Raw genomic sequence first — 26863 nt, forward strand, 5'->3', positions numbered from 1 at the left:
AGACAATAATAATAATAATATATAACAATTAAAATAAAATAATAATGATACTATATTTTGCTTTTTATTTTATAAATAAAAAAAATTGCAAATTTCAGAAAAGTATATAATTTTTTTTAATAAAAATATATTTACAAGTAAACAGTTTAAAAACTCCAGAAATTAAGTACAAAATACAAAGGTATAACTACTATTAAACTTAAAAATTAGCATTTAAAAAACCTTTGAACTTCACTGAAAAAAAAATAGGTTTCAGAGACGTTATAGTTAGAAATTAGCATTTAAAAAACCTTAGAAAGTCACTGAAAAAGCCATAGGTTTCAGCCACGTTATAGTTAGGAATTAGCATTTAACCAGTTGGCTGCTAGTGGTTTTCCCCTCCTGTGCTGGAAAGTAAGTTTATCATTGTTCATGACAAAGTCAGCTCATCATAAGCACAGCTCCACTGTGCCTCATGACGAGCTGAGCTCGTCATGAGCAGTGAAGAGGTTAAAAAACCTTAGAAATTCACTGAAAAAACCATAGGTTTCACAAATTTTATATTTAGCTGGACATTTCACTCATACAAAACCATTCAAATTCCCCCCGTCATAGTTAGTTCAGCTAACTATAACTCGCGCGCCCGCAATGCATTGCTGATGACGTCACATTTTACATCACTCATGACATGGTCAGTGACATCACTCATGACATCACTCATGACATCTCAAATGACATCACTGATGACATCACTGATAACATCATCCTTGTGAAAGAGTGTGAGACCTCCTCTCACCCTAATATAACCCTTGATACACACATTCAAAAATAGAAACTAAAACTTTCAAAAAAATGGAGATACCAATACCATTTACAACAACCTATTAGGTAATTCCAACATCTACATATACATCCACTCATTCACCAACAGTTCTATATAGTCACTCATACACGTACTGACTCATCATATGTACTCATACACCTATACATCCTATTACACACCGATACTCATCCATAGAGTTACTCACACACATACTCACACATGCAAATAAACTATCAAACATCAATTTACTTGCATATACAGCTATACACACACCACTACACTTACTTCTACAGAAGCATATACATACTCTCTTAAACAATCACTTATAGAAACACATACTTATTTATACAGGAACTCTTTTAAACTCTCACTCTCACATATATTCACTTATATACATCAATACTCACATATACTAGTTTAAAACATATGTAGTTACTCATAAAGACACTATTGGGACAGTCATTCACTCACTAACACACCCATCCACACACTCATCCACCCTTATAGTCCTGCACACATGCTGTCTTCAAAACACATACAAACAGTGAGTCACTCGTTCATGCATCTATACGCTAAGTAATATCCCCCACCGAACCATACAGACACTCATACTGATACTCAAAAAACAAACTAATAACCCATATACACACTCATGTAGCTACTCACCAACCCATGCAGCCACTTATACACAAAGTGAGACACTGATACAGATATTTAAATATTTAAACATTACTCGTTAATACATGTATTCACTAAGATACACTTAATAAGTCAGTTATACAATCAATTTTACAAAAAAACATCAATTTAGACACTTGTTTACCCATTTATTCTTCCATCGAGCTTTAGATATACAAATATAAAAAATGTTTATTTTTCAGAAAGACACACATTCACTGGATGATTTCATCAGTGATGTCATCAGTGATGTCATGAGTGATGTCACTGACCATGTCATGAGTGATGTAATATGTGACATCATCAGCAATGCATTGCGGGCACGAGAGTTATAATTAACTATAACGGGGGAATTTCAATGGTTTTGTATGAGTGAAATGTCCAGCTAACTATACCATGTGTGAAACCTATGTTTTTTTCAGTGAATATATATATGTATATATATATCTTGCACTGGGCATAGTACCATTTGCTGTGATTTTCCAGCTCGGGGCAAACACCCAGCTAAAATTCAGCATGAACGGTGTAACCTAATGTACTCTGCTGCTTACAAATATCATTTCAGACATCACAGATCTGCTATGTGGAATGCCATGAACTATGCCCTGGCCTAATATGGGGACAGACTCTAGATACCCTGCCCCCCTAGGCCCGTGGGAGGGTGAAGAAATCCCCATGGCTAAATTGAAAAAAAAAATGGCAAATCTTTCTGATATTTTGCTGGATTCCTGTGGGATCACTACAAAAAAAAAAGCGACCTGTATTCTGCCCTGGGTCTCAAAGTATTTTATTAGGGCCTTGGGAGGTCTCTGGCCCCCCTCCTTAGCCCTAAAAAGATCCTGGGGATCCCATCCCTCAGAGCCTTGAGTTAATAAAACAGGAGGGGGGTTGTGCAGACACTCTACATGAGCCTTCTTTGGCCCCAGGGACCCCATCCCCTGGGGCCAGCTGACTTGCAATTTCCCAGGGAGTCCACCCCAGGTCACAGTAGTTTCCCTGTCCTCACTGGACTGGGCAGGGAAACGTGTGTTTGCGCTCGTGTGGTGGGAGCATTTGCAAATCTCCTGCCAAACTGGAGCAAACACAAAGTATGCTACCAGCAGGCAGGATCTTTAAAAATGCTCCTACCGGTTATGTTTCCCTGCCCTCACTGATCCGGGCAGGGAAATAAAACAACAGATTGCTGCCAAGTGGAGCGAGTGGAAGAAATACCGGCTCCTGCAGCATGTGGGGGAGCTGGCTGGGTCAGTGGGGCCCTTTGGTTTCCCCATGCCCCCAAAGTGTGTTTGGTGGGTATGCTGTGTGGGCGCAGGGGCACCGACCTATAATTGATAGGGGCCCCAGGGGCTGAAATAGGCTCTGGGAGGGGGTCCAGGAGCCCCCCTTGCCTTTAAACTAATGTGCTGCCCTGGGGTATGGGTCCCAAATGACTATAAAGGCTTGGGATGGTGGCTGTCTACTCCTTCCCTTTATTAATGAGTCGGCCCTGAGGGATGGCATCTTCGGGGCCTAATACGGCTCAGGGAGAGGAGCTTCTTCCCCTTTATTAATTTGTTGCCAAGGGATGGGGTTCCCAGGGCCAATTAGTGCTCCAAGAAGTATGCCACACGGCCTCTTCCCCTTTTTTATTGTATTTGGCTTTTGGGGCCGGTTTGGGCATCTGGGAGGAGAGATGTGTCTCCCTTCTTCTTACAGTTTTGACCCTGGGATTGGGTCACCGTGGCCCAAGAAGGCTCAGGGAGGGGGTCAGGTGACCCCTCCCATCTTTTTATTTTATTTGGCCCAAGGGATGGGATCCCTGGATCCTTTTAAGGTTCACAAGTTGTGCTGAGTGACCTTCTCCCTCTTTTGTTGTAGTTGGCCCTCAGGATAGGATCCTTGGGGGCTTTTAAGTTTGGGGAGGGAGCCCACACGGCCCCCTCACCTTTTTATTGGCACTTGCCCTGGGTGGCCAATTAAGGCTGGGAAGGGGGCTGTACACCCCCTCCACTTTATATATATATTTTGTTCTAAAGGATTGCATACAATCCCTGGCCCGAAGCCCAACCCTATGCTGCGCAAGCCAAAGGCTGTGCACAGTTTGAGTTTTTCAGCCTGCTGGGGGTTTGGCCACAGGGCCTGACGGCAGGTCAAACTCTTTGGCCAACACCCCGCTGCGCACAGCCAAAGGCTATGTGCAGTATGGGGTGGGCTACCTGCGGGGAGTTGAAAGCAGGTCTTGACTGCAAGGGAGGTGCTGCGGCTAACCACACATGAGCAAAGGCTATGCATGTCCTGGGGTTGGCTCCCTGCGGGTGGCTGCCTGTGGGGAGTTGGATGCAAGGCCTTGCTGGAAGCCAGGCCTTGTGGGCTACCCTATGCTGCACAAGATGAAAGGTAGTGTTCAGTGTGGGGTTGGTTGCCTGCAGGGGAGTTGGCTGCCTCTGGGTGGGTAGGCTTCAGGGCTTGGCCTATGACCATGCCCTGTTGCAAATCCCCTGCTGTGCACAGCCAAAAGCCATGCACAGCATGGGGTAAGCTGCCTATGTGGAGTTTGCTGCCGGGTTTGGCTGCAGTCCAGACTCTATGGCCAACACCATACCTTGAAAGTCTGAGGGATGGCTTTACATGTGGTAATAAAATATTATTTTACATTAAAAAGAAAAAAAGCCTGAAATGTACTGAAAAACAGACAGGTTAAAGTAATATTATAGTTAAGTGTGATAAAAGATATATATTTTTTAAATCTTAGAAATTTGCTGGAAAAAAAAAACATTTAAGTACTGTTATAATCAGGTCAATATGTCAGAGGCAACATTAACATTTTGAAGAAGAAATACCACTGAAATTCAGAAGTTAACCTTGCGCCCTGTCATGCACTGTTTCTGACCTCCCATATTACATCACATATTGCTTTTTCTATGACATAATTTATGACAGAATTGATGACATCACTGATGACATAGCTGATGACATCACTAATGAAATCATCCAATGAGTGTGTTAGCTTGTTTTATAGTTAATTAATACTGGTAACTACCATATTACTTTTCTACCTTATTGTCATTTGAGTGCTTCCGTCATTGGCAGCTTCTGCCTGAAAATGATTGAGCTTCTGTGACAGGGCTGATGGGCCAGTCCTTTAGTTAGCAATTTTTCCTTTCATACAACCCCTTTCATTTCTTTCCTTCTGCTCATTTCAATGTTTTATAGCATAGTGCAGCTCCCCAGAAAGTGCCAATGGACTGCCTACTTTTGCTCATTTTTTCTGTGGTACACTCCATCCTATACGGACCTTGCATCAGTCACTGCATCTAAACCAGGGAACTATCTTGGAATAGTATTTTCCATAGTGTATCATTGTTTTACAATTTCAAGATGGCCAACATGTTCCTTACAAATGTGGCTACAATGATAAAACTAAAATAATTATAAACTATGTACAACACTGTTGAAAGATAGCCTTCCCTAGGCCTTAAATGTATCCTGTACTGCAAGCACCTGTTTCCTCTTTCCTACTTTTAATTAATTTAATTTAGGTTACATATGTTGTTGAATTTGTGTTTGTTTTATTAAGTTTGCGTAGGTAGATAAAAGCAAAAATGAGTCAGTAGGTAAATGAATGAATGGGTAAACCCATATTTTTCCTAGAACTTAAATGTATCCGGTACTGCAAGCACATGCTCACAATCTTTAAACAGCAGCTTGTTTTTTTTTCCTACTTTTATTAATTTAACATATGATATGTTGTTGAATTTGTGTTTGTTTTATTAAGGTTGCATAGGTAGATAAAAGCAAAAATTAGTCAGTAGGTGAATTGAATGAATAGGTAAACTCATATTTTTCCATCTCCAGCTTGGAAAGTTCCATGCCTGACCTCAACGAGTTGAACACATCATCTCATTCAAGTATTAGTTATAGTGTCCGGTTTAGCGTATGTACATCCATCAATTAAGGGTCAACCACTTGAGAGTAAAGACTCTAGTTACATATGTTTTAAAAAAGCGGTTGGTATGCACTAAAAATATTTTTATGAGAATTTAATTACAAACACTACACGGCATACGTATATGTGAAATATATTTTGCATGGCTTTTTTATTAAGTGGGGTGAATTGGAGTGGGGTGGATTCGACTGTAGTGGGATAGTTTGAAGTAGACTGGAGCAGGGTGGATTGGTTTCATTAGACTGGGGTGGATTGAACTGGAGTGAATTGGACTGGAGTAGATGGATTGGAGTGGCGTTCGCTGGTTGGATTGCAGTGGGGTGGATTGAACTGGGATGAGGTGAGGTGGAGCGGAGTGGACTGGGGTAGAGTGGGATGGATTGGACAAGAGTTGGGTAAATTGGACTAGAGTGGAGTGAGTGCATTAGAGTGGAGTAGGGAAGATTGGACTAGAGTGCAGTGGCTTGGTTTGAGTGCAGTGGATCGGTTTCAGTGTGGTGCATTGGTTTGGGGGGCCTTGATTGGGGTGGATTGGATTGGTGTGGGGAAGGTTAGATTGATGTGATGTGGATTGGACTGGCATGAGGTGGATTGGATTGGTGTGAGGTGAGGTGGATTGGATTGGTGTGAGGGGGGGTGGATTGGACTGAGGTGGATGGTGGATTGGATTGGGGTGGAATAGATTATTTGGAGTGGATTGGATTAAGTAGGGTGGATTGTGGTGGGTTGGATTGGAATGGGGTGGACTGGGCTGGAGTGGGGCAGATGTTTTTGGATTGGAATAGGGCATATTATTTTGTATTGGAGTTCGGTAGTGTGGGGAGGGTTGAGAGGATTGGAGTGGGCTGGAGTGGAGAGGATTGGGGTGAGTGGTTTGGATTGGAGTGGGGTGGATTTGGGCATACTGAAAAATTATGTGCTGAAGCACAATTTTGAAAAAGATAACACAAAAGAAAGAAATAATGTTGCTTTGAAATATTTGGAACAAGATAATAGTCATCTTTTGAGAATAGTGTCTTGAGCAAATTGGAGGTTTCTAGTTGCCAGAGGTAACTACCTTTGTCCAAATAGGGACCCTTACTTCTTGTCAGGGTAAGGGGGAAACACACTGTAGATAACCCCTGCTCACCCCGTTGGTAGCTTGGCACGAGCCAACAGGCTTATCCCCAGGGCAATGTGTAAAGTATTTGTATCAACACTCACAGTAATATAGTGAAACACCACAAAAGGACGCTAGACCAGTTGTTTATAAAAATATAAATCACTTTATATAGATTAGGCAGAGTCAAAATGACATAAATCGCACATTCAAAAATAGATTCTATTCCAATAATGGATTGTCCATAAAAAAGTTCATTATAGCAATGTTCTTGTGTAGCAAAAGTTCACTTTGTAAAAAAAACATGCTTGTCAGAATAAAGGAATCGATTGAGTCCTTATGCCTGGAGGACTCCTGCTCCTAGTGTGTGAAAGCCACTCTAATAATGCAAATAAGGTGCTCCTCATCAGTGCCCTTAATGATAAAATGCCCCCTGCTGTAGCATGGAATGTGCTATACTTGTGTGCTCAATTTAGAATCAGGATGTCACTTCCTCTGTACATGCGCGGGCGCGCGCTAGTCTCCAAAAGGAAGCAGGTCCTGAAATCTCGCCCCCGCTGTGGCATGGGATGTGCTATACTTGAACTCACCCCCTTCGTCAATGCGTGGGCCACCAGCAGCACATTAAAGCACAATTTCCCTTGCGCTGGCTTCAGTCACAGATCAACGCTGGTTACCTTTTAAATGCGGAGGGGGACTTTGCAGTCTGTGCAGATCCCCGGCAAAGCAGCTTCGTTCTTGGTAGCGCTTCCCGGCTTCAGAGCACAACTTTGTTGTTGTTGAGGAGTGTGGGGGCCTGGTCGCTAGGAGATGCCCCGCGCTTCCTCCAATCATAGCACAGCTCTGTCCGGACGAGCCCCTTTGTTGCTAGGCAACACCCAGTGCTGAGTCCAATCTCAGCGCAGCTTTTCCCTGACGTCAGCGATGAATGGAAACAGTGCGTCCGAGGCTCCCGGGCCATCGACTGTGATTTTTCTGCACACAGCGCTTCTCTTCTCCTTCCTCGTACCAGGCCAGCGGCGGTGATCTCGGACCCTTGTTTAACTTTTCAGGTAGTGCACTCTCGAGCGCCGAGACAGTCCTTCAGAGGATTCGCACTGAAGGCACGGCAGACCTCACGCAGAGCCCCGCTGTGTGCCGACAAGCACACCAAGTCAATAACACACGGGCAGGCAGGGTAAAGTTCACAAGGCCACAGTCAGTGCGCAGCCACATGCACTCAGCACTGACAAGATGTTTTCGTCTTCCCAGAAAGTTTTGTATCCCTGAGTTTCCAACAGGAGGCCAGCTCTTCTTATGCCCTTGGAGACAGGTATACTTCAAAGAGGGGCAAAGCACACAGGCCAGCTCCTATTCAAGCAAGGGCGACACAGCACACAGCAGAAAGTCCATTAGTCCTCTTTCTCAGCAATAACAGCAACTGCAGGTCAGCTCCCAGACACTCAGCAATGGTAGCACTTTTCCTCAGTCTGCCTGGCTGTTCTTCTTTAGCAGGGATCCCTTCTTGATCACAAAGTTTTTCCTGATCTAATCTTACAGGGGTCTCAGCTCTACTTTTATACCCTAAAAATCTCTGTTCTTCCTGTGTGAGGGGTCCTGGATCCAGTCCAAACCAGTTCTGGGTGCACTCTTCCAGTGCACATCTTCTTCCTTTGTGAGTGTGGGCCAGGGCCATCAGACGCACTGCAGGAGGTGGAGCTAGCATTGTTGAATGCATGCACAGCCCTATTCAGACCCAGGTGATACTCCTCCCACCACTCTACATGCATATAGGTCTATTCAGCCTAGTGCTGACTCACACAGTCTCCTGGAGCCACCCCAGCCCCTGTCACTCACAAACCAGACAGTAAATCCACAAACAGGCAGAGGCACACAGAAAGGCTGAATAAGAAAATAGCCACTTTCTAAAAGTGATATTTCCCAAAAACATCTTCCCTAAAAGAAGTGTTATTAAATTCTGAGTTGAGTTGAGGAATACCAGATTCCATATGTCTATCTTGCCGCTATGGGAAGATATGCAGGTAAACATGTTACACAGCATTCCCCATGTTATCCTACGGGCAAGATAGCCTTCCAATAGTGAAAAACAAAATTGGCAGCATTTCATTATCAGGCTATGTTACCCACACTAGAACATGTCCTACCTTTCACAAACACTGCACCCTGCCCAGGGGGGTAACCTGGGCCTACCATTGGGGTGTCCAATGTGTAAGAAAAGGGAAGGGTCAGGCTTGACAAGTGTGTACACTGGCCAGGACAACATGGCAGTTAATAAACAGCGGACAGGCACTGCAGTGGCAGGACTGAAACACCATTTTAGGGCTACTCATGTGGGTGGCACAATCAGTGCTGTAGGCCCACTAGTAGCATTCGAATCATAAAGCCCTGGCACACTCAGAGCACTTTACTAGGGACCTACTGGTAAAACAAATATGCCAATCGTGGATAACCAATCACAATAATAATTTAAACAGGGAGCACTTGCACTTTGGCACTGATCAGCAGTGGCAAAGTGCCCAAAGCATCTAAACCAGCAAAAACGGCACAGTGTCAAAAATATAGGAGGTAGAGGTAAAAAGTCAGGGAAAACCACACCAAGGATGCCAGGTCTAACAGTCATCTTTTGAGAATAGTGTCTTGAGCAAAAACAACACAAAAGTTGAATCTGTCAGTGCTTGGTCCCTGTTCCCTGGACAGGAATGGAAATTATGTTGTGCCAGTCTTGGTCAATTATGAGGCTGTAAAGAAGAGTGCCAGGCAAGCAAAAAAATGGTAAGTAACAAGCTGGCTCCAAGTCCTCTTCTAACTGCCACAGCGTCTCTCAGGCGATACACATGTGCTAGTGCATGCTAACAAAGGATCAACCCTTAAAACACAATTTAACACATAGGTTTGCCATCTTTCTGGGGGAAAAATATGGCCTTTTTTTCAAAGGCCCAGACAATACTCCATACTCAATAGGACAGTATATACAATTGCCTCATCATTTGGAACATTATCATTCAGTTGTGTTTGCTTTAGTTATTAGTCAGGGATTATTAACGTAGCCCTAGAACAATAAGAGGAAATAGAAATATAACAGTAGTGTTCGGGAGCTACATTAATGATTCCATAGTAATTCCTAAAGAAAACAAAAGTCAGATCATTCATCTGTTTAGTTTGCCTCCTATCCTGGAGAAAAATACGTCATTGGTGTGCAAAGGCACGTAACGTTCTACCTGTGTTTACTTTAATTGTGAGTCAGGGATCACTAACGCAGCCTTTAAACAATACATAATAAGAAAAATTAATGGAAAGCACATTTAAATATGTTCTGGAGCTGTGTTAATGAACCCAGGCTACTTATTAAAGTAAAGTAACCCAAGGACAAAAAAGCAATAGAAAAAAATGACAGTTTTGTCACAAAATTAAAAGCCCCCCATCAAAAAAACCAAGCCTTCGTCCATCCCCATGCAAGATAAGACGCGATTAGCAGTGATCAGAAGTCTGTAAAAGTGACTTCCTCAGACTGCTGCCTGACAACGTGGATAATAACAGAGCAAGCGGCATATGTAAGAGCCGTCTGCTTTAAACCTCGTCACCCTTCTGAAAAGGCCTGGCAAGTATGTCTCTTACCTGATGCAGTGACCTGGTGCCCTCTTCTGCAATGTCCTGATGCCCTCTTCGGTAACCTGCTCCTCTGCAAGGCTGCCAATGCGTGTGCTGCTCTGCTGTGAGGAATTTCCGTTTTTGCGTGTTTTTAAATGCAGCTTTGAGGAACGGTTTCATACTCTCACCTAATCTAGGCAGTGGAGTAGGAGTGAGGTGCACCCTGACAAGTTATGTCTGGGCACTAGGAAGAGTTCAGGGTGCGCGCGCGCAGGCATGCACCTTACAGGTAACACTGATCCTGGCGTTCCAAATCCCGATTTATGAGAAAACAAGCATTCGCAAATCCAAAAGGTTTTGCAATGAGCGCTATTGGCCATGGCATTGTTTTGTAACTGTGCTGTGCAGCAGCATGGATGCTTTGCAGTGTGGCTAAAACTAATTGAAAAAGCACTACCGGGGCTAATGTGCCTTTTTTAAAAGGTGCATTAAAAATGGATGCATCATAGTCCTTTTTAGGTCTCGCCTAGCAGACCTGTGAGACTTATTGTAAGGGGGCTTCAAAAAGCTCACCACACGCTGGTACGTGTGTGGCCTATTGCTTGCCGTTACTGGCTTTGGGCACCATATGTTTTGAATTATCGTGCCCAGACACAGGCGTGGTAATTCAAAACATATGGGGCCTCATTTATGAAAAGTGACGCATCGCTGCGTGAAAACAGTGATGTGTCACTTTTCACTGCGCGCTCCTTACGACATTCCTGATGCGTCATATTTAATGTATGAAGCATCATGTCGCAAGGAGTTACAGATACGTCAGTATTTCTGACGTATCTGTAAGCGCAAAAGTGACGCATTGCTGGAGTGTGTCACAAAAGTGATGCAACTCCAGCAATGCGTCCTTTCACATGGGAAAGCCCCATGTGAAAGGGCTTGCGTCAGTCTTACGCCGCATGTGAGGCAGGCGTAAGATTTTGAAGCAACAGCGTCCTAAAAGTGACGCAATGAAATCTCATAGATTTCACTGCGTCACTATTACGAGGCTTTTTGCGGGGGAACGCCCCCTCTGCATACATTATACCTGACGCAGGTATAATGTGGCGCAGGGGTTTAAAAAGTTACGCATCTACCTAGATGCGTCACTTTTTAAATATGGCGCAACGAGGCGCATTTTTTACACCGCTGGTGCGTCACAAAAAGTGACGCACCGGCGGCGCAAAACTGACGCAAGGCCTTCATAAATAAGGCCCATGGCCTGGTGCTCGCTCTCTTGCGCACCATTCGCGGGACGCTGCATCACTTGAATTCCTTGGGCCTTATTTATGAAGGCCTTGCGCCACCGGTGCGTGTCTTTTTCCCATTTTAAAAGTCACGTAAAAGTCGCGCAAGACCTTCATAAATAAGGCCCCTTGTTCTATAGAGCCATGTGAGTTTACATACAGCGTCCTACTGTGATAAAACCGAATAAATCATTGAAAGTAAGGTGCAAATCAACTTTAGTTGGCTCTCATCTTTACAACGGGAAAACTGTTAGCTCTTCATAAAATAAAAATAAAACATGAAAAAATGCGATATACTGCTCTTTTGTGATTCTGGAGGCCGATACAACGATTCGCCACTAGGTGTCAGACGAGGAACAAACTACATGTGCATACTGGTGGAAAACAATCGGAAAGCCACGGGCATTTGAAGCAGCCTAAGATGCTTTTCTCATCAGGAGAAAAAGAAAACAGAGGCAGTATGCTGTTTCATATTCCTTTGCAGCTAACTGTGAAACGGTCTGTAATGTATTCATTCCTCGAGTCAGCTCTGTGACCACGGCCTCCTATCGAGAGTCCACGGTTGGGTCGTGTTGGTTGCAAAATATGTCTTGAAAAAGACTTACGAAATATACTCAGACGTCAGCAACACTGAAAGGCATACATGGCCCCAGTGAGACAATAGTAAATGTAAATGTGATTTATGAGGCCATACAGTGAAGAGAAATTAAAAACAGTTCTCTTTACCCAGTTCTTCTCCTAAAACCACCAATAGGCGTTTGAAAATGTTCCTGGTGTAACATAATTCACAATTGGGTGAATAATTTGCTGGTTTAGCTCCTAGCCCCACCTAGTGGGAGACTCAGGGGAATTTCCGGGGCACCACCAATGCCCGCAGCCATACAGGTTCCAGCCTATAATGTATGTGCATGGCTACTTGTTTTTCCTATGATAAACGTATGACGCAATACACAGAAGTGGGTATTACAGTCATCCCACGCCCAGGGCAGGAAAAGGTATTCTTCTGAGTCCTACTGTCCCAAACATTTTGCAATAATTTTGGTGCTGTGAGAAGAAGACGCACAGGGTCCAAGTCCCTTCTCCCTTGGGAGGACAGTGGAAGTGGAGAAGGACACGGGAAACTCCAGGGCTTGGAACTGGGACCCTCATGAAGACGGACAATGATGACTATACATAAAATACCTTCATTGTGAGTTGAACTTGTGAACATTGTTTAAAAAAATCTATCCTTATACTGTGTAAAAATGGCCATTTCCATTGTGTGACCATTCAACACACCCCTTCACCTAAATGCACCAAATTAGGTGCTAGGCATTTCAATGTCATGTATGACACCTTAGGTTCTGAACATTCGTCATACTTCACTTTGTTAGGTGGGTTACCCATCCATGTTTTCAGCTGGCACTTCTCTGCATTTTGGAAAGTATGTTGAGACTGAAACAATTACATCTGTGACACAGAAACGGTGCTTATGTTACATAAAGAGGACAGGTTACCACTTCTTACTACAGAGTATTTGGCCCTTGCAGATGATGGCCTGTCCTCCTTTCACGAACAAGGTCTAGGGGGGATCCTGACATCGAGGGGTTTCCAACACGCCACGCCACAAGCATCAGCATAGAGCACAGCTTCTTATATTAAATGCAGTCTTTTTTTCAGTATCCCAGCCGTTGGCAAGCATAGCACCTTGTGGTTCCATCAGAGGGAGCCACATAATGTGGACACCTACAGTGGGTGTGGAAGTTAGTGACACCGGGGGAGCTTGTATCACAGGTGTGTGGTCAGTGACTGGAATTGTGTTGACGCACCAAGCCTTTGTGGATGAGATGGCTACTTACTATTTTATGAAGATTGCCAATTTTTTCGAGCCAAGCATGGCTAAAACATGTGTAGGACTCTAGGGAAATTGGGTGGCAACACCACTGAAGCTTGTCAGTGGCTGGATACTGCTTAAAGAGAGGAGTTAGAAGGTCTTTTCTGAAGTGAGTAATTTGCTTGTCTTGCTGTATCGACTCAGATGCTGTCCAGAAGCTGTGTTCTCTTGTTGGATCAGCCTGTGTGTTTAGTCTCAATTTTATTTACAAGACTGTTGGTTGCCTGGATTCAATGCTCTTGTTCTTAAGGAAACAGAGAGTGCATATTTTGTAGCTAAAATGGGTCCTGTCTGTGGTGTCTGTGGTAAATCTGGGGCACAGAGCATGTTGCAGATGATAAACAGGTGTCAAATTCAACTCAATGTATAGCTCCCAACTACCCCAACCACCCAGGGACACTTTATGATGGTAGATGGAGGTTACTAAAAACAATCCCAGGATATAACATAGCATTACAAGCAACAAGGACTGAGAAAGAAATGACAAACATACTCTTAATTGCAATTGGGCCTAAGCATACTCTGAACGCTGCCAAATTGCCTGTTGCTTTGACTCCAGCCCCAATCTCTCTCTTTAATGGGATTGGGGTCCCTCCGTGAGCTGGATCCCTTTTGATTGGATGCAATAAAATGCCCTAAAACACCAGCTGTGCACGTGTCTTGAAGCACAGTATTATACCATGTTCTTTAGGAAAAGGGCGTTCAAATTTCGGTGCAGTGTTATTAGCTCTCCTCTCTTCACACAGTGTGGCTGCCCGACTGTGTAGTCTTATATACCTTTTAGAAGCCCTGTTTCAAACCTGGCAACTTAAAGAACAAGCATTGGCATAGCCAATAGGTCTCGCCTTTGGGACCTTATAAGTGTTTACCATGCCACACTTGCTGTTGTTGCACCACGCATATTGTGCTGGATAACTAAACACTTATAAAGTCCAAAGGCGAGATCTATTGGCTATGCCAATGCTTGTTAATTATTATTAATATTTATGGACATGATGCACAGCAGCAATATTCCTATATTGCCCAGTTGCAAATCATTGTCAAAGTGGGCAATGCCCATACTGTGAGGTAGAGGCTGTGCACTGTGCTTGAGATACTGCTGTATCGCTTTGTTACCTTGCCACGATCCCGCATTATTTGCTCTATCCTCACTCACCCTGATCTGCCTGAGCAGTGTTTTTATTTAATGTGGTATTATCGTATTTTTAACTGTTTTAGTGTTTTTAAATATTTGTAAACGTTTCTGCAGTGCCTAAATCCTACCTTGAAGTTTCCTGCACTCTGTCTCTCCTGACAACTCCCCGGTCACCAAAGCAGATTCCCTGCTGATTGAGTGGAGGGAGGTACCAGGGCGAGAGGCAGGAAATACCGATTGACAGCACTTCCAGTGTGCCATTTCGGGCCGCCATATTAACAGGGTGGCGTGCTAGTCTCTCGCCTGTGGTAGTTGATCCTGACTACTTTAGGACCAGATGGCGCAGACGCGCAGCGGTTGCACACAGCGGGTGAGCTGGCTCGCCAAGGGCAAGTCCATCTGCGCCCGTCAGCATCCGGACAGCGGCCAGGGCCAGTTATGCTGCCCAAATTTCCAGAGACTACTCGGGCAGCTGGAGTCATGAGGAGGTCCTGTCCTTCAGACCTCCTCTTTGCCAGTACCCGACTCTCATTTCACCTGGTAATTTGGCAGAGACTTACTCGTGTTCCTACTGTAAGTTTGCCATTAACACCAGACATATCCATGAGCAACACAAGAGTCCTCGCCTAACACTCCCTAAGCACCCTAGGCCTGTGGAGCTAAAAGCCTGTCTCATTAACTTCAGATCACTGCCCAAACATGCACTAGACATACACCAATCCTTAACAGACCATAACTGGGACCTTATGTTCCTGACCGAGACATGGCTAAGGGAAGACTCTAACCCAGCTGTGGCCCTAGCCATCCCCCAGGGCTATGGCATAATCTGTGTGAATAGACAAAACAAGAGACCGGGGGGTGGATTCGCAATCATCCATATAGTTACATGGGAGATGCCTACCTCTAACTTTGAGTAGATAGACAACATCGAAGGACTTACCTTCTGTATTAAACTGTCCGCCTCTGTCTCTTGTTTAGGACTCCTTCTCTATAGACCCCCAGATTGTGGCCTTAGTTCCTCCCTTACTTTCGTTGACTATATCGCCCAGGCCAGCATGCGCTATTCTAATTTCACACTGCTAGGCAATCCAAATTTTCATGTGGATGATCTTTCCTGCTCGCATAGTGCAAATTTCATCTCTGCACATGCGGGCTGCAACCTGACCCAATGAGTCTCGGCTCCAACACACAAGGCAGGTCACATTCTTGACCGTATATGCTCGAAACTACCAGACAATACTGTGCAGACCCCGGAGCCAGTTATCTGGTCAGATCATTTTCTGATCCCTTTACAGGTACACTTGAAGAGTGAACTAAGAGCAACTTCCATACCAAAAGATTTCAAAAGGAATTGGAGTAGGGTTTCCCCGGAGTCCCTTGCCCTACATCTGCAGAACTCCACACCCGTTATTTCAAATAGCCTAGAGTCCAGCATCACAAACCTAAATGTGTGGGTTAGCGATGCCCTTGGTTCAATTGCCCTCAAGAGGCCTGTAAACTCTGCGAGAACGTCCCCTTCCGCTCCATGGTTTTCAGAGGAGATCAGAGACAAATAATCAGAATGCAAAAAACTGGAAAGCAAATGGCTACAGAGCAGCGCTAAAGGAATACCGTAAACTCCTCATTGTTAAAAAGAGAGACTTCCTAGCCAAGCGCATTGTCAAGGCCAAGGACTAGTCTGGAGAAGATTTTAAGGTAGTGAAGTCCTTTACAAATCACATAGCTCTCCCACACTCGATACCCCGTCACAGGAGCTATGTAACAGGATCTCAGATTTATTTTAGGAAAAAATTGCCCTGATTCATGCGTCCTTCCCCGCAACTCCCCCAGAGGGGACCAATGCTAATAACCCAGGGCATACCCTAATGCCAGTATTCTCTGAATTTGCTGCAATTCCCACGGAAACATCGCTGACCGAGCTTCAGAAATGTAAATCCGGGTCCCCTGGTGACCCAGTGCCCGTGTTAAGTACCTCAAACTCCCTCTAAATGCCATCTATAATTCTTTACTCAGACAGGGGAGCTTTCCATCAGCCTCCCTATACTGAAGAAAGCCAACACAGACCCTGAAGTCACCAGTAATTACAGGCCTATTTCTCTGCTCCCAGCTCCCGCTAAAGTTTTAGAAAAATTAGCCCACCAGCAGTTGGCAGCTTTCATTGAGTCCAATGGCCTACTACTGGAATCCCAGTCCGGCTTCCGCCCGGGATTCAGTACAGAATCTGTCTTGATCGAGAGGTCCGATTCCATACGCTGGGCAGTGGATGGAGGATCCAATGCCATATTGGTGCTATTGGACCTATCAGCAGCTTTGACACGGTGTCCCATTCCATCATATTAGATCGCCTTAATGGTATAGGCATCCAGGGGATGGTGCTGAATTGGATTGCATCATAATTCCAAGAGCAAGAACATCAGGTCTCGACCCACGCTTTCACCTCCCCCACTAAACAACTAAAATGGGGGATTTAATGTCTACCTAACACCCCTGGTGCAGCTCATTGCCAAATTGGGTATAAAGGTGACATCCTATACGGATGACACTCAGCTGCTATTCAATTTCAATTCAATTCAATATGTTTATTAGGAATTTGGACCTCTAATGAAGCCCACTTAAGACGTGCATAGATAGACTTATTGAAAATATCAGCAATAATTACAAAAAACACTTCATTAAAAACCAATATATCATTGTCGGTACACCATTTTGTACAGAGTTAGTTCATCAAAAGACAGAGTTTCCAAAATCAGCTCTGGGGGCTTCTTTAGGCAGCAAGAGGAGCCCTCCATTAGAGAAATATAAATGGTGACCCAGTAGGAATGGAATACAAAAATAAAATATATATTTATAAAGCATGTGCAATTTGTAAGAATAGCATAAGGAAGCAATGTCATCTAACGGGAAATTATTAAACAAATTGCATCATATACAGCAACAACATAGCAGCAATCACAAAGTTACAGCCTATACAGTGACTGAAAAGGACCAAATCATGTTAAATATAAGTACAGTTTAGAAAAATATCATACCATAGCAGCACCATATATTTTATATAAAGTACATCATAAAGCAGCAAAATCTTTTCCCTTAGAACTTATTTAAAAACGATAAAAACCCAATTATGTGCAAACAGCAATGAGATAACAGCAGTCATAAGTATGAATTTTCCACAGGTGAGAAATAGACTCAGATGGTCGAGAAGAACATAAGAGCTCAGGGCTTTAAGGGCTGTATTATTAAAAAAACTAGTTAAATGTGCAGCCCACCAAACCCTAAGAATAATTATGAAAATTTAAAATATGTTCATAAACTCCCTAATAAAGTTAAGAAGTTTTATAAACACAGGTACATTTTTGGGGAAAAAACAAGTATTCTTGAGCAGATACATTTTTAATGCCATTCTGAATAAATATTGGTCATAGCCACCTGAACCGAAATGAAGACAGAGCTGGATATACAAACAAGATATGATCAAGTTCTGGGTACCCTGATTACAGAAGTTACAGTTTTTCCACCTTTCCTTTTGAGTGACCAATTTGTGGTTAAATAATTTAATGGTAAGAGGTTCATGCGACAGAGGGTGAGCCACCGGCGAATACTGTGGCTTAGATTCCAGGAAAGGTACTTCTGAGAAACTCTCGGGGCGAAAGCCTGAACCCCATCGCTGCGGGGGTCAATCCCCCGCTGTGCTAGGGAGGAGGGGGGTGCGCACAGCGCCCCCATGCTCATGACGAGCTGAGCTCATCATGAGGCACGGCGCTCCTGTGCTCATGATGAGCTCAGCTCGTTACGGCCACACCGGTTCCCATGGAACGCTCAGCACAGCGGGGAATTATCCCCGCATGCGAGCGATCCATAGCTCATGACGAGCTGAGCTCGTCATGAGCACCGGAGCGCCATGGCTCATGATGAGCTCAGCTCGTCATGAGCCTCGAAGAGGTTAACTATTAATTCCAGTCTGACCATTGCTCTACAGATATTAATATTTCTCTGATGATTAACTATGCTACTTGAAATCTTTAAGAAAGATTTCAATTTTGAGAGAGAAAAAGACAGCACTAAGTCCTCTTGCACGTTGAAATGATTCAGTGTAAAGAAAAATTCACTAGAAAAATAATATTTATACATTTGTCCTACAAACATTTCCTGACAGATAAAACTCCTCAATGCAAAAGGCTCACTGTTCTTCAGCTGGTAACCCCAACATATTACCCTAGCTAAACCTTTTATAAATGAACTTACCAAGTCAAATTCTAGCCAAACAGCGGCTATTGGCACACGAGTATTAAAATTGCATAATTTGCAGAAAATTTGGCCTTCGATCTTATTCAAGAACCTCCATTCTCGTACTGGAGTGGATTCTATAGCATATAACAAGGTGGGAGGAATTTTAGCTTTAAAAACTGAAAGCAAATGTGAAAAATGTCTTTGGCCCATAGCGCTATAGAATAAGCGTAGGCCATTTGCATGCGATGCCGCTTTACAAGAGCTATGTTTAATGTGGGGAGAAATCCTTGTACTGCTTGAAATAACTTCTCCCAAATAGAGGTAGGAATCTACAATCTCAAATTTTTTCGTATCCAATTCCCCAATTAAAATTATGGACTTTTCTATTTTTACCTCGTTTCATAATCAGAACCTTGCTTTTTGAAACATTAATCTTCAGAAATTGTGCAGTCGTATAATTCTGCAGTTGTGACAATTTTTGGTTCAGACCAATAAGGTTCAGGTCCATAACTACAATGTCATCTGCGTATATAAGGCAGGGAAATGAACAGCCACCTATCTTTGTAGCATCTCCTTCCATTAAGAAAAAACAATCCGGTAAATCTCTTACAGATAAAGAAAACAGTAGAGGTGCTAATAGGCAACCTTGCTTCTACCCATTTTCTGTAGAAATTTCTGAAGATAGGCCCTGAGTTCCCCCATTAGTACCTGACACCATGTTTGTGAGTGTAGGGCTATAACTAAAGGCAACAAAGTTGAAGGCACCCCCATTTTATGTAGCTTTTTCCAAAGAAGTGGCCAGTCTACCTTATCAAAAGCAGTAGAAAAGTGTATAAATGCTACATAGACTTTTTTCTAACCCTGGGCGTAGTTTGCGTGGTAGGGCTACGGGTAGCTACGCGAAGTGCACTTCGCACTACGCGAGCTTCGCGTAGCTACGCGAACTGCATAGTGCGGTAGGGAAATGCTGTTCGCAATGATTGCACAGTCCCGGATGCTTGTCCGCACTGTGCAATCATTGTGAACGGCATCAGATATAGTCCAAGCGGTCGTTTTCTGCAGCTCGAGTAGATTTGTACTCGAGCGGAAGATTTCTCAATGCGGACTGGTAGTTTCTCGCGAGCATACACGACCACTCGTAATGAGAAACCTGACCTCCCCGTGTTGAGAATCTTGCCGGGAGATTTATTTTCCACGCTCGCGATCAGCAACTAGATGTTTCCGATCGCGAACGAGGAAAAAGTCTCACTGGGATGTTGATTTTGCTCGCTCGCGGTCGACAACTTGACGTTGAGGACCGCGAGCCGGCAAAAAATGCCTGCTACGCATTTTTGCACTGTGCTTCGTGCAATTTGCACAGCGCGTAGTTGCGCAAACTACTCACACTCCGCGAGCGTAGCGTAGATTTCCACCCAGGCCTACTTTTTTCCTGCGAAAAACAGTGTATTTCTCTTCTATTAGTTTCAACAAATAGATGTTGTCTAGGGTGGAATGTTTTTTCCTGAACCCTGCTTACTCAATGCGGAGAATGTTCTCCTCTACAACCCAATCAGTAATACTGTCAAGAATACTGCGAGCAAAAATTTTCTCCACTGCATTTATTAAGGCTATTTGCCGGTAGCTGCCTGGGAGATGTCTTTGGCCCTTTTTGTACAGCGGGATTAGGATGCTACCAGACCATGACCAGAGGGTCAGTCCATGCAGATAGCAATATTCAAACAAATGGGTAAGATATGTAGCCCATAGTGTTCGCTCTTTTTTAATGATTGACATAGGGATTTCGTCAAGACCCATTGCCCATGAGGCTCTCATTTTTTTAATGAGTCCAACAACTTCACCCTTAGAAGGAGCATTATTGTATGTGGAAATTTTTGGGGAATTCATTAGAAAGACGTCAGATCAAAGGAAATTAGGATTCGCGGAGTAAAGTTCTAATAGGTAAGATTTCCATTCTTCTTCATTTATTGGGATGGGAAGAGATTTAATTCTAGTGCTACAACTTTCCACAATTATTTCCCAGTATCCTGTTCAATTATTTCACCCATTTTGACTCATTTCTTCTCCATAGCTTCTTCACTCACTTTATTCAGTCCTTTTCTAAAACAATGTTCCAACAGCCCTATTATCTTATCTTCGCCCCTCCTCACTACCACTATCTCTTATTTTTTCTATGCCCTTCTTACTCTTTCGTTCTGCTCTTTCCAATTACCTATTCTTTTATCTACCCTCCCCCACCTCTTGCCTCTTTTACCCTTCTGCCAACTCTTCAACTGCTGTCATTGTATTTTCTAATTCAACTTCTCTTTACTTCCTACGCGTTCTTACCCGCTCTGGCAAGCCCTTGCCTTCCTCTTCCATACATACATCTTCCTCATCTCCTGTTTCATTCTCCTGTAAATCCTTTTCCACTTCTACCAAACCGCCTATCCACTTTTTGCATTTTTTTATCATGCTCTCTATTCTCCACGTATCCCTTTTGTCCTTGTACGCTTCGGTCTGCTTGCTTTGCCTAATTTTTCCATCATTTTCAGCGTGCACTCATGCCCCCATTCTCAGCACACCCTATTTCCCTCTTCTTCCACTTAGCATACCACTTTGCGTAACTCATCTCAAATCTCCTAATTCTGGTGAAATTATTCAGATTATTAACCCATGTTCTTAAGCAATGCAAGGTTGTTGCTGATTATAAAGTCATCTGAGTAGAGCTTAAGTGGCACCTCCACGTCTGGTGCCGAATTATATACACTGATGATGCATTCATTTACTATTTACACCCTACTGCATACGGTGCAAAACAGAGTAATCTTACAAAAGTGACATGGTGCTTAATTGCACCTTGGTGAATACTAAGGTAATGCCTCTGCAGTGTTTGTAATTTGGAGAAAAAAAAACTGTCTTTTTTAATTCAATTGCTACTTTACTGTTTTTAAAAAAAACTTTGAATAAACATGTGATTATCATGTTTCATTGTACTCAAATTATCTTGGAAAATGTAAACACTAAGTGGTAGATTTACTAACATTTACCACAGCCAAAGTTGCTGCACTGCTTTATATGAAAAGAAAGAGAACATTACAGCTCCATATCTACTACCATATGCTTCTGTTTATCTCTCTCCCAGCACTGGTGCTTTTTGAGCCCGACCAGCATCACACACACACACTCTTGCACCATAGAGCAAGGGTTTGTGCATGTGGTGCCTAGCCTTGCTTTTATTCCTGGAACGGTATCCTTCCAGTATAAAAATCGCATGCTTAGACATAGCTTAAAACCTTTCCCGTATTGGATGTGTGCTGTACTTCTTGGGTGACCAACGTCCGTAAATTTCACGGACAGTCCACAATTTAGACCTCATATCCGTTGTCCGTGAGGATCCTTTTTACGGACGCATTTTGTCCGTAATTTTGGGCATTGCAGGGAACATCACTGTTCCCTGCATGAAGCCTCAACTCCCTGATGGTGCCGCCTTGCACTCATCCTCTGAGAACAAGAGCTGCACCACCCGCCCATTATCATTATGTATGCGTCTGATTGCCACATACAGATTGACAATGAGGTACTCTGGTCTGCTAAGCAAGTAGTGGGCCTCCCCCAGCCTCCGTTTAGGGCTGGGCATTCTGTCAGATAGACGAAATGTGCAAAAACGCCCATGCTGCTACATGAGAATCCAGTTCAAGAAAAGAAGCTGGTGAAAGAAGTTAAAAAGAAGGAGCTAGAGTTCTTTCCCATTCTCGCCATTTTAGAACTAATGCATTTTCAATATTATATTCAAGGAAGCCATGATTGCTGCTATTTATATTCATGCAACTAACAACAATTGACAAAGCAAATAGTTCTGGCTTGTTGTAGGTGTAACGTTACTCGTTGTGTTATATATTTGGATACAATGACAGAAAAGGCAAAATACTAGTCAGTCGGTACACTATACTGAGCACAGATTTTTAGCTTAGGTGTTTTGAGCCACACCCTTAATTACATCGAACATCCCCTTTGGAGAGACCCCCAGTTTTTTTCATCCCACTTAAAGCCCTGGAAACAACACCATGTCACAGTCACGTCGTGGCCGGCACTCTGCATCATGCATGACTCATGACTCATATTGCCTATGTGCAAGGGCATAGTGAACCCAACCCCACCCCACCCCTTGGTTTAGGACGTACAGCCAGGGTGAAATTCCTAATGGGCCTCTTCTGTCTGCAACTCTGGATACAAAGGCTCAGCTCATAATTATTATGAAAAGTTAGGTGAGTGAGTAAGAGAAGGGATGGGTGGAATGCTTGATATATCACTGAAAGTGTGAATGGATGAATGAAAGGGTGAAAGGATGGATAAGAGTAAGGATGGATGGATGAGTAAGTGGAAGGATGGATGAGAGAAAGGGTAAAAAGAATCTGTATGGGTGGAAAGGTAGATGGATGGGTAAAAGGGTGTATTGATGAGTGAAAGGGTGGATGATGGTCAAGTGAATGGGTGGATGGATAAGTGAAATGATGGGCGGATTGGTGAATTGGTAAGCGAAAGGGTGAATGGATGGACGGATGAGTGAAAAGGTGGATGTAAGGATGGATGAGTGAGTAAAAGGAAGGGTAGCTGGGCAAAAGGATGGATAGATGAGTGAAGGAGTGAAATGGTGAATGGATGTGTGATAGAGTCAATAGATGAATTCATGAGTGGATGAGTAGATGGAATGGTGGAAGGGAGGATTGCTAAGTAAAAGGGTTGATGGAGTTAGAAAGGGAGGATGGATAGATGGATGACTGAAAGGGTTAATGGGTGGAAGCATGCGTGACTGGGTGGATGGCTGAGTAAGTGAAAGGATGGCTGGATGGGTTAAAGGCTAAAAGGCTGGGTGGATGAGTGGATGAGTGAATGGATGGATGAGTGTACCGATGGATAGGGTGAAAGGGTGGATAGATGGATAATGGCTGGATGAGTGAAAATATGGATGGAAGGATACATGATGGATAGGCTTGCAAATGCTTGAATTTGTATGGATATGGATGAGCTTAATTATTTTCTATTGCGCGACCTCCTCTGTGTCTGTAAAACGTACCTTTTGTCCTGCATTTTTGTCCTGAATTTTGACGCTTTGTCCTGAATTTTTACACTCAACTTCCTGAATTTGCACCATTGCCAGTTGATCACCCTATGTACTTCACAGTATGCATGTAATGTTGCATGAAAAGGCCTGTCTACCCTTTTTAGTAGAATATTAGATATATTTTAGAGAGAGCTTGCACCACCTATGGGACTCCTCACTTTATGCAAAATAGCACCAAAGTAGGCTAGTGTAACTTTGTATTACTATAGGACTACTTTTCAATGGCAGCAACATTTTACACTGTCACTTCTGTGATGCAACCCAGTGCAAATTGTTAGTAAATATGACCCTTAATTTGACTGCACTTTTATTGGAAAAAAATAGTTCAGTGAATCCGAATAGTGTACATTTAAGTTTAGAAAAATCATACAACATAAAAAGGACCACATTTGAGACTTCCTGTTAGGCTTGCTTAGCATATTAGTCATAAACATGCACCAATGCAGGACAAACAGTACAATGTATTCCCGCAAGTAGGTTGGCAACAATACAGTTTAAAAAAATGCATTCTCTGGCACAAGGAACAGTGCATAGTTCGTCGAACTGATATCGTTTTTATGGTGAATATTTTAACTGCGTATACAAAAGTTTCAAGAACTTTATGAAAGCACCAACATAGAAATTGCATATACTGAATTGCCGAAGGTAAAACCCTTAGTAAATTCTACCTGAATCACTGCTGATGTACAAGACAGCCTCATCCCCAATTCAAAAGCACTGATGCACTAGCCAAGCGTCCTGCATTGGTTCCACCTGCAGCCCAGATCTTCAATATTGACCGAAAACTACGCAGATAGACCCCCGAGATCAAAGCCTTTGATGAAAAAACAACCAAGCAAACCATTCCCACGTGTTTCCAAGTGTACAGTTCTCATCATACCTGTTTGCATCAATATGAGGCACAAAATGTGCACAAGGTCTCGAGTGCTGAAACCTCTTGAGAGGTCGTACTTCGCCGCCTTCATCTTGTGTGTAGCGCAGGGTTCCTGTCCCGGACGATCTGCATGGTTTTTGCACTCTGTGTGCTTCCCCTGGCCCCGTCCACGCTGCTCGGCAAATGCGAAGCCCTGCCAACTTCCCATTGAATAGAGAAAGCTCTGTGTATTCTGTCTTTCCCTTTCGCATTGTTTAGCCCAGAACTGGCATATTCCGGTTCTCTGAGCTGTTCGCTCTCAATGTTTAAGACTGGGGAAAGGTGTGATTACTTAACAAGCCTTGGCAAAGCCAATATGGTTGCAGGGGAGGCTTTAAGCATGTGCAAGCTGGGCACCTGCACAGGGCTACCAAACCCCAGGGGCCACCACGCCAATATATATCCTTAATATAATAATCCTCTGAGGATGGATACGTATTTGCATGGCGGCCCCTGGCAGGGATTTGGCGGCTTCCGGCTCTGTTCCACCTTCCTTAGCTCCAGAGTGCTCTGTCCCGCCCGGACACCCTCTTCCGGGCCCCCTACCTACGCTCCCTGCCCAGGGCCGCCATGAGCCTAGAGCCGCCCCTGATGGTTGGCTTTAATGGGCGAGCGCACCTAATGATGTTCAAGGCTGTATTTAAATGCGTGGGCTTATTAAAGTCAGGCACAATGGCTTTGAGAATACTTGTATCAACTAGCTTTCTTTATGAATTTGTGTGGTCAGAGCGAAATCTCTCTTTCACTGTTAGTATCTAACATAGCTGCCAATGTTTCAAATTGCTCATGTGTGACATTTTCATAAATTCGCTGTAATTATGAGTGACATTCAACAACTATGAGTGACACTTTCTTGCGAGCAAATTCAAGTAGTGGAGACGACGGAAACATATAAATATCAGAAATTACACTCATTTGAGCAACGAGAAACTCTCTTAAAACTTCTGCAAAGCACCAGAAATGGAAGGACATTAACTTCGGAGTAGGGCCCGTAGTGATAATGAATGTAAAATTGACAGTAAGATTTAACTAATTTAATATTGAAGCAAAAGAGCTTGTGAAGAAGTTCACAACAGCTCCAGACTCCAGACTGCTGCACACTGACACTGCGGTGACTCACACATTACAGCTCTCGACTACTCTCAGGCCAGCTCTGCTCTCTGAAGGTCTTGCAGGGCTGCTGTGATGGCGCAGTGCAGTGACAGGCAGCCGTTCTGTTGTAGTGTCTCTCTCCATTGGGACACCGAGGGATGCAATCAGGTCCTCTTCTCCAGACTTTGACAAACGTACATGACTGGAGGGCTCACTTGTAAGGGTGAAGTTCAGACCCGTTCGGCCTGCTGATTGTGTCCAGATGGGCTGAAGGGGGCAGCTACAATTATGTAAAGCATCCTTCGCCAAGCGGACCAACAGAAACTCAACATCATACAGCACACCATGCCGGACGACAAAGGAAAAAAGCAAAGCAAGATGTTTTCATGTAAATTTACACAATGGTGGTAGTGTAAAGGGACGACATGCTAAAACCAGCTGCATGACTAATGATTGCACATGCCCAATAACACATGAATCATCACGCGGTACTCCTGAGGCTGTTTACAAACATCCTGCGCCGTGGGGTAGGCCAGAACCCACAATATCAGGTTCGGCATCTGACCATTCATCCTGATCAGGATTGTCCAGTTCCTTTTCGCTCTCGTGGGAAGCTGTGATGCATTGAGAATGCAACTTTTTGAATGAGGAGATGTTTTGTGTCGTGATGTCTCAGCCCTTCCGAGCAGTGACTTGAGTTCCCTTCATGGAGGAGATATACAAGGGGTACTTTCAAATGGCAGTCTGAAATTGCTACCAGGGTGATGATTTCTGACTAGCACACAATCTCCCACCTTTAGCATGGACTCTCTGACTAGCACACAATCTCCCACCTTTAGCTTGGACTCTCTGACTAGCACACAATCTCCGACCTTTAGCTTGGACTCTCGGACTAGCACACAATCTCTCACCTTTAGCTTGGACTTCTCTGCTTTTTTGGCGCCAGCTGATCTTGTTTTTCGACATTTTCCTCCGACGTTATACATCTTGGTCGCTGGGGCGGTAGGCTTCCATTTTGGATGATGAGGTCTGAAGTCAGTGACTACTCTCCCCATTAAGTGGTGGAGTGCGGCATCTGCTGGTAGTCCCTTAGAAAGGAGTAGATAGACTGTCCAGGAGATTCCCCATTTGTAGAGACAATTCTGTTTAT

General features: G+C 43.7%; 1 protein-coding gene across 1 annotated transcript in view; it reads right to left on the reverse strand.

The window, feature by feature from the left end:
- HEPACAM (hepatic and glial cell adhesion molecule) overlaps window positions 1-24763 on the reverse strand; it is a 1458998-nt gene extending 1434235 nt beyond the window's left edge. Inside the window, exon 1 of the mRNA XM_086958859.1 lies at window positions 24589-24763. Within this exon, the coding sequence (XP_086814985.1) occupies window positions 24589-24673 (85 nt within the window). The 5' untranslated portion in view covers window positions 24674-24763. The remainder of the gene's footprint in view (window positions 1-24588) is intronic.
- Between the last annotated feature and the right edge of the window lie 2100 nt (window positions 24764-26863).

The sequence above is a fragment of the Lissotriton vulgaris genome, chromosome 2_1 (genome assembly GCF_964263255.1).
Source record: "Lissotriton vulgaris chromosome 2_1, aLisVul1.2, whole genome shotgun sequence".
Classification (NCBI taxonomy): domain Eukaryota; kingdom Metazoa; phylum Chordata; class Amphibia; order Caudata; family Salamandridae; genus Lissotriton; species Lissotriton vulgaris.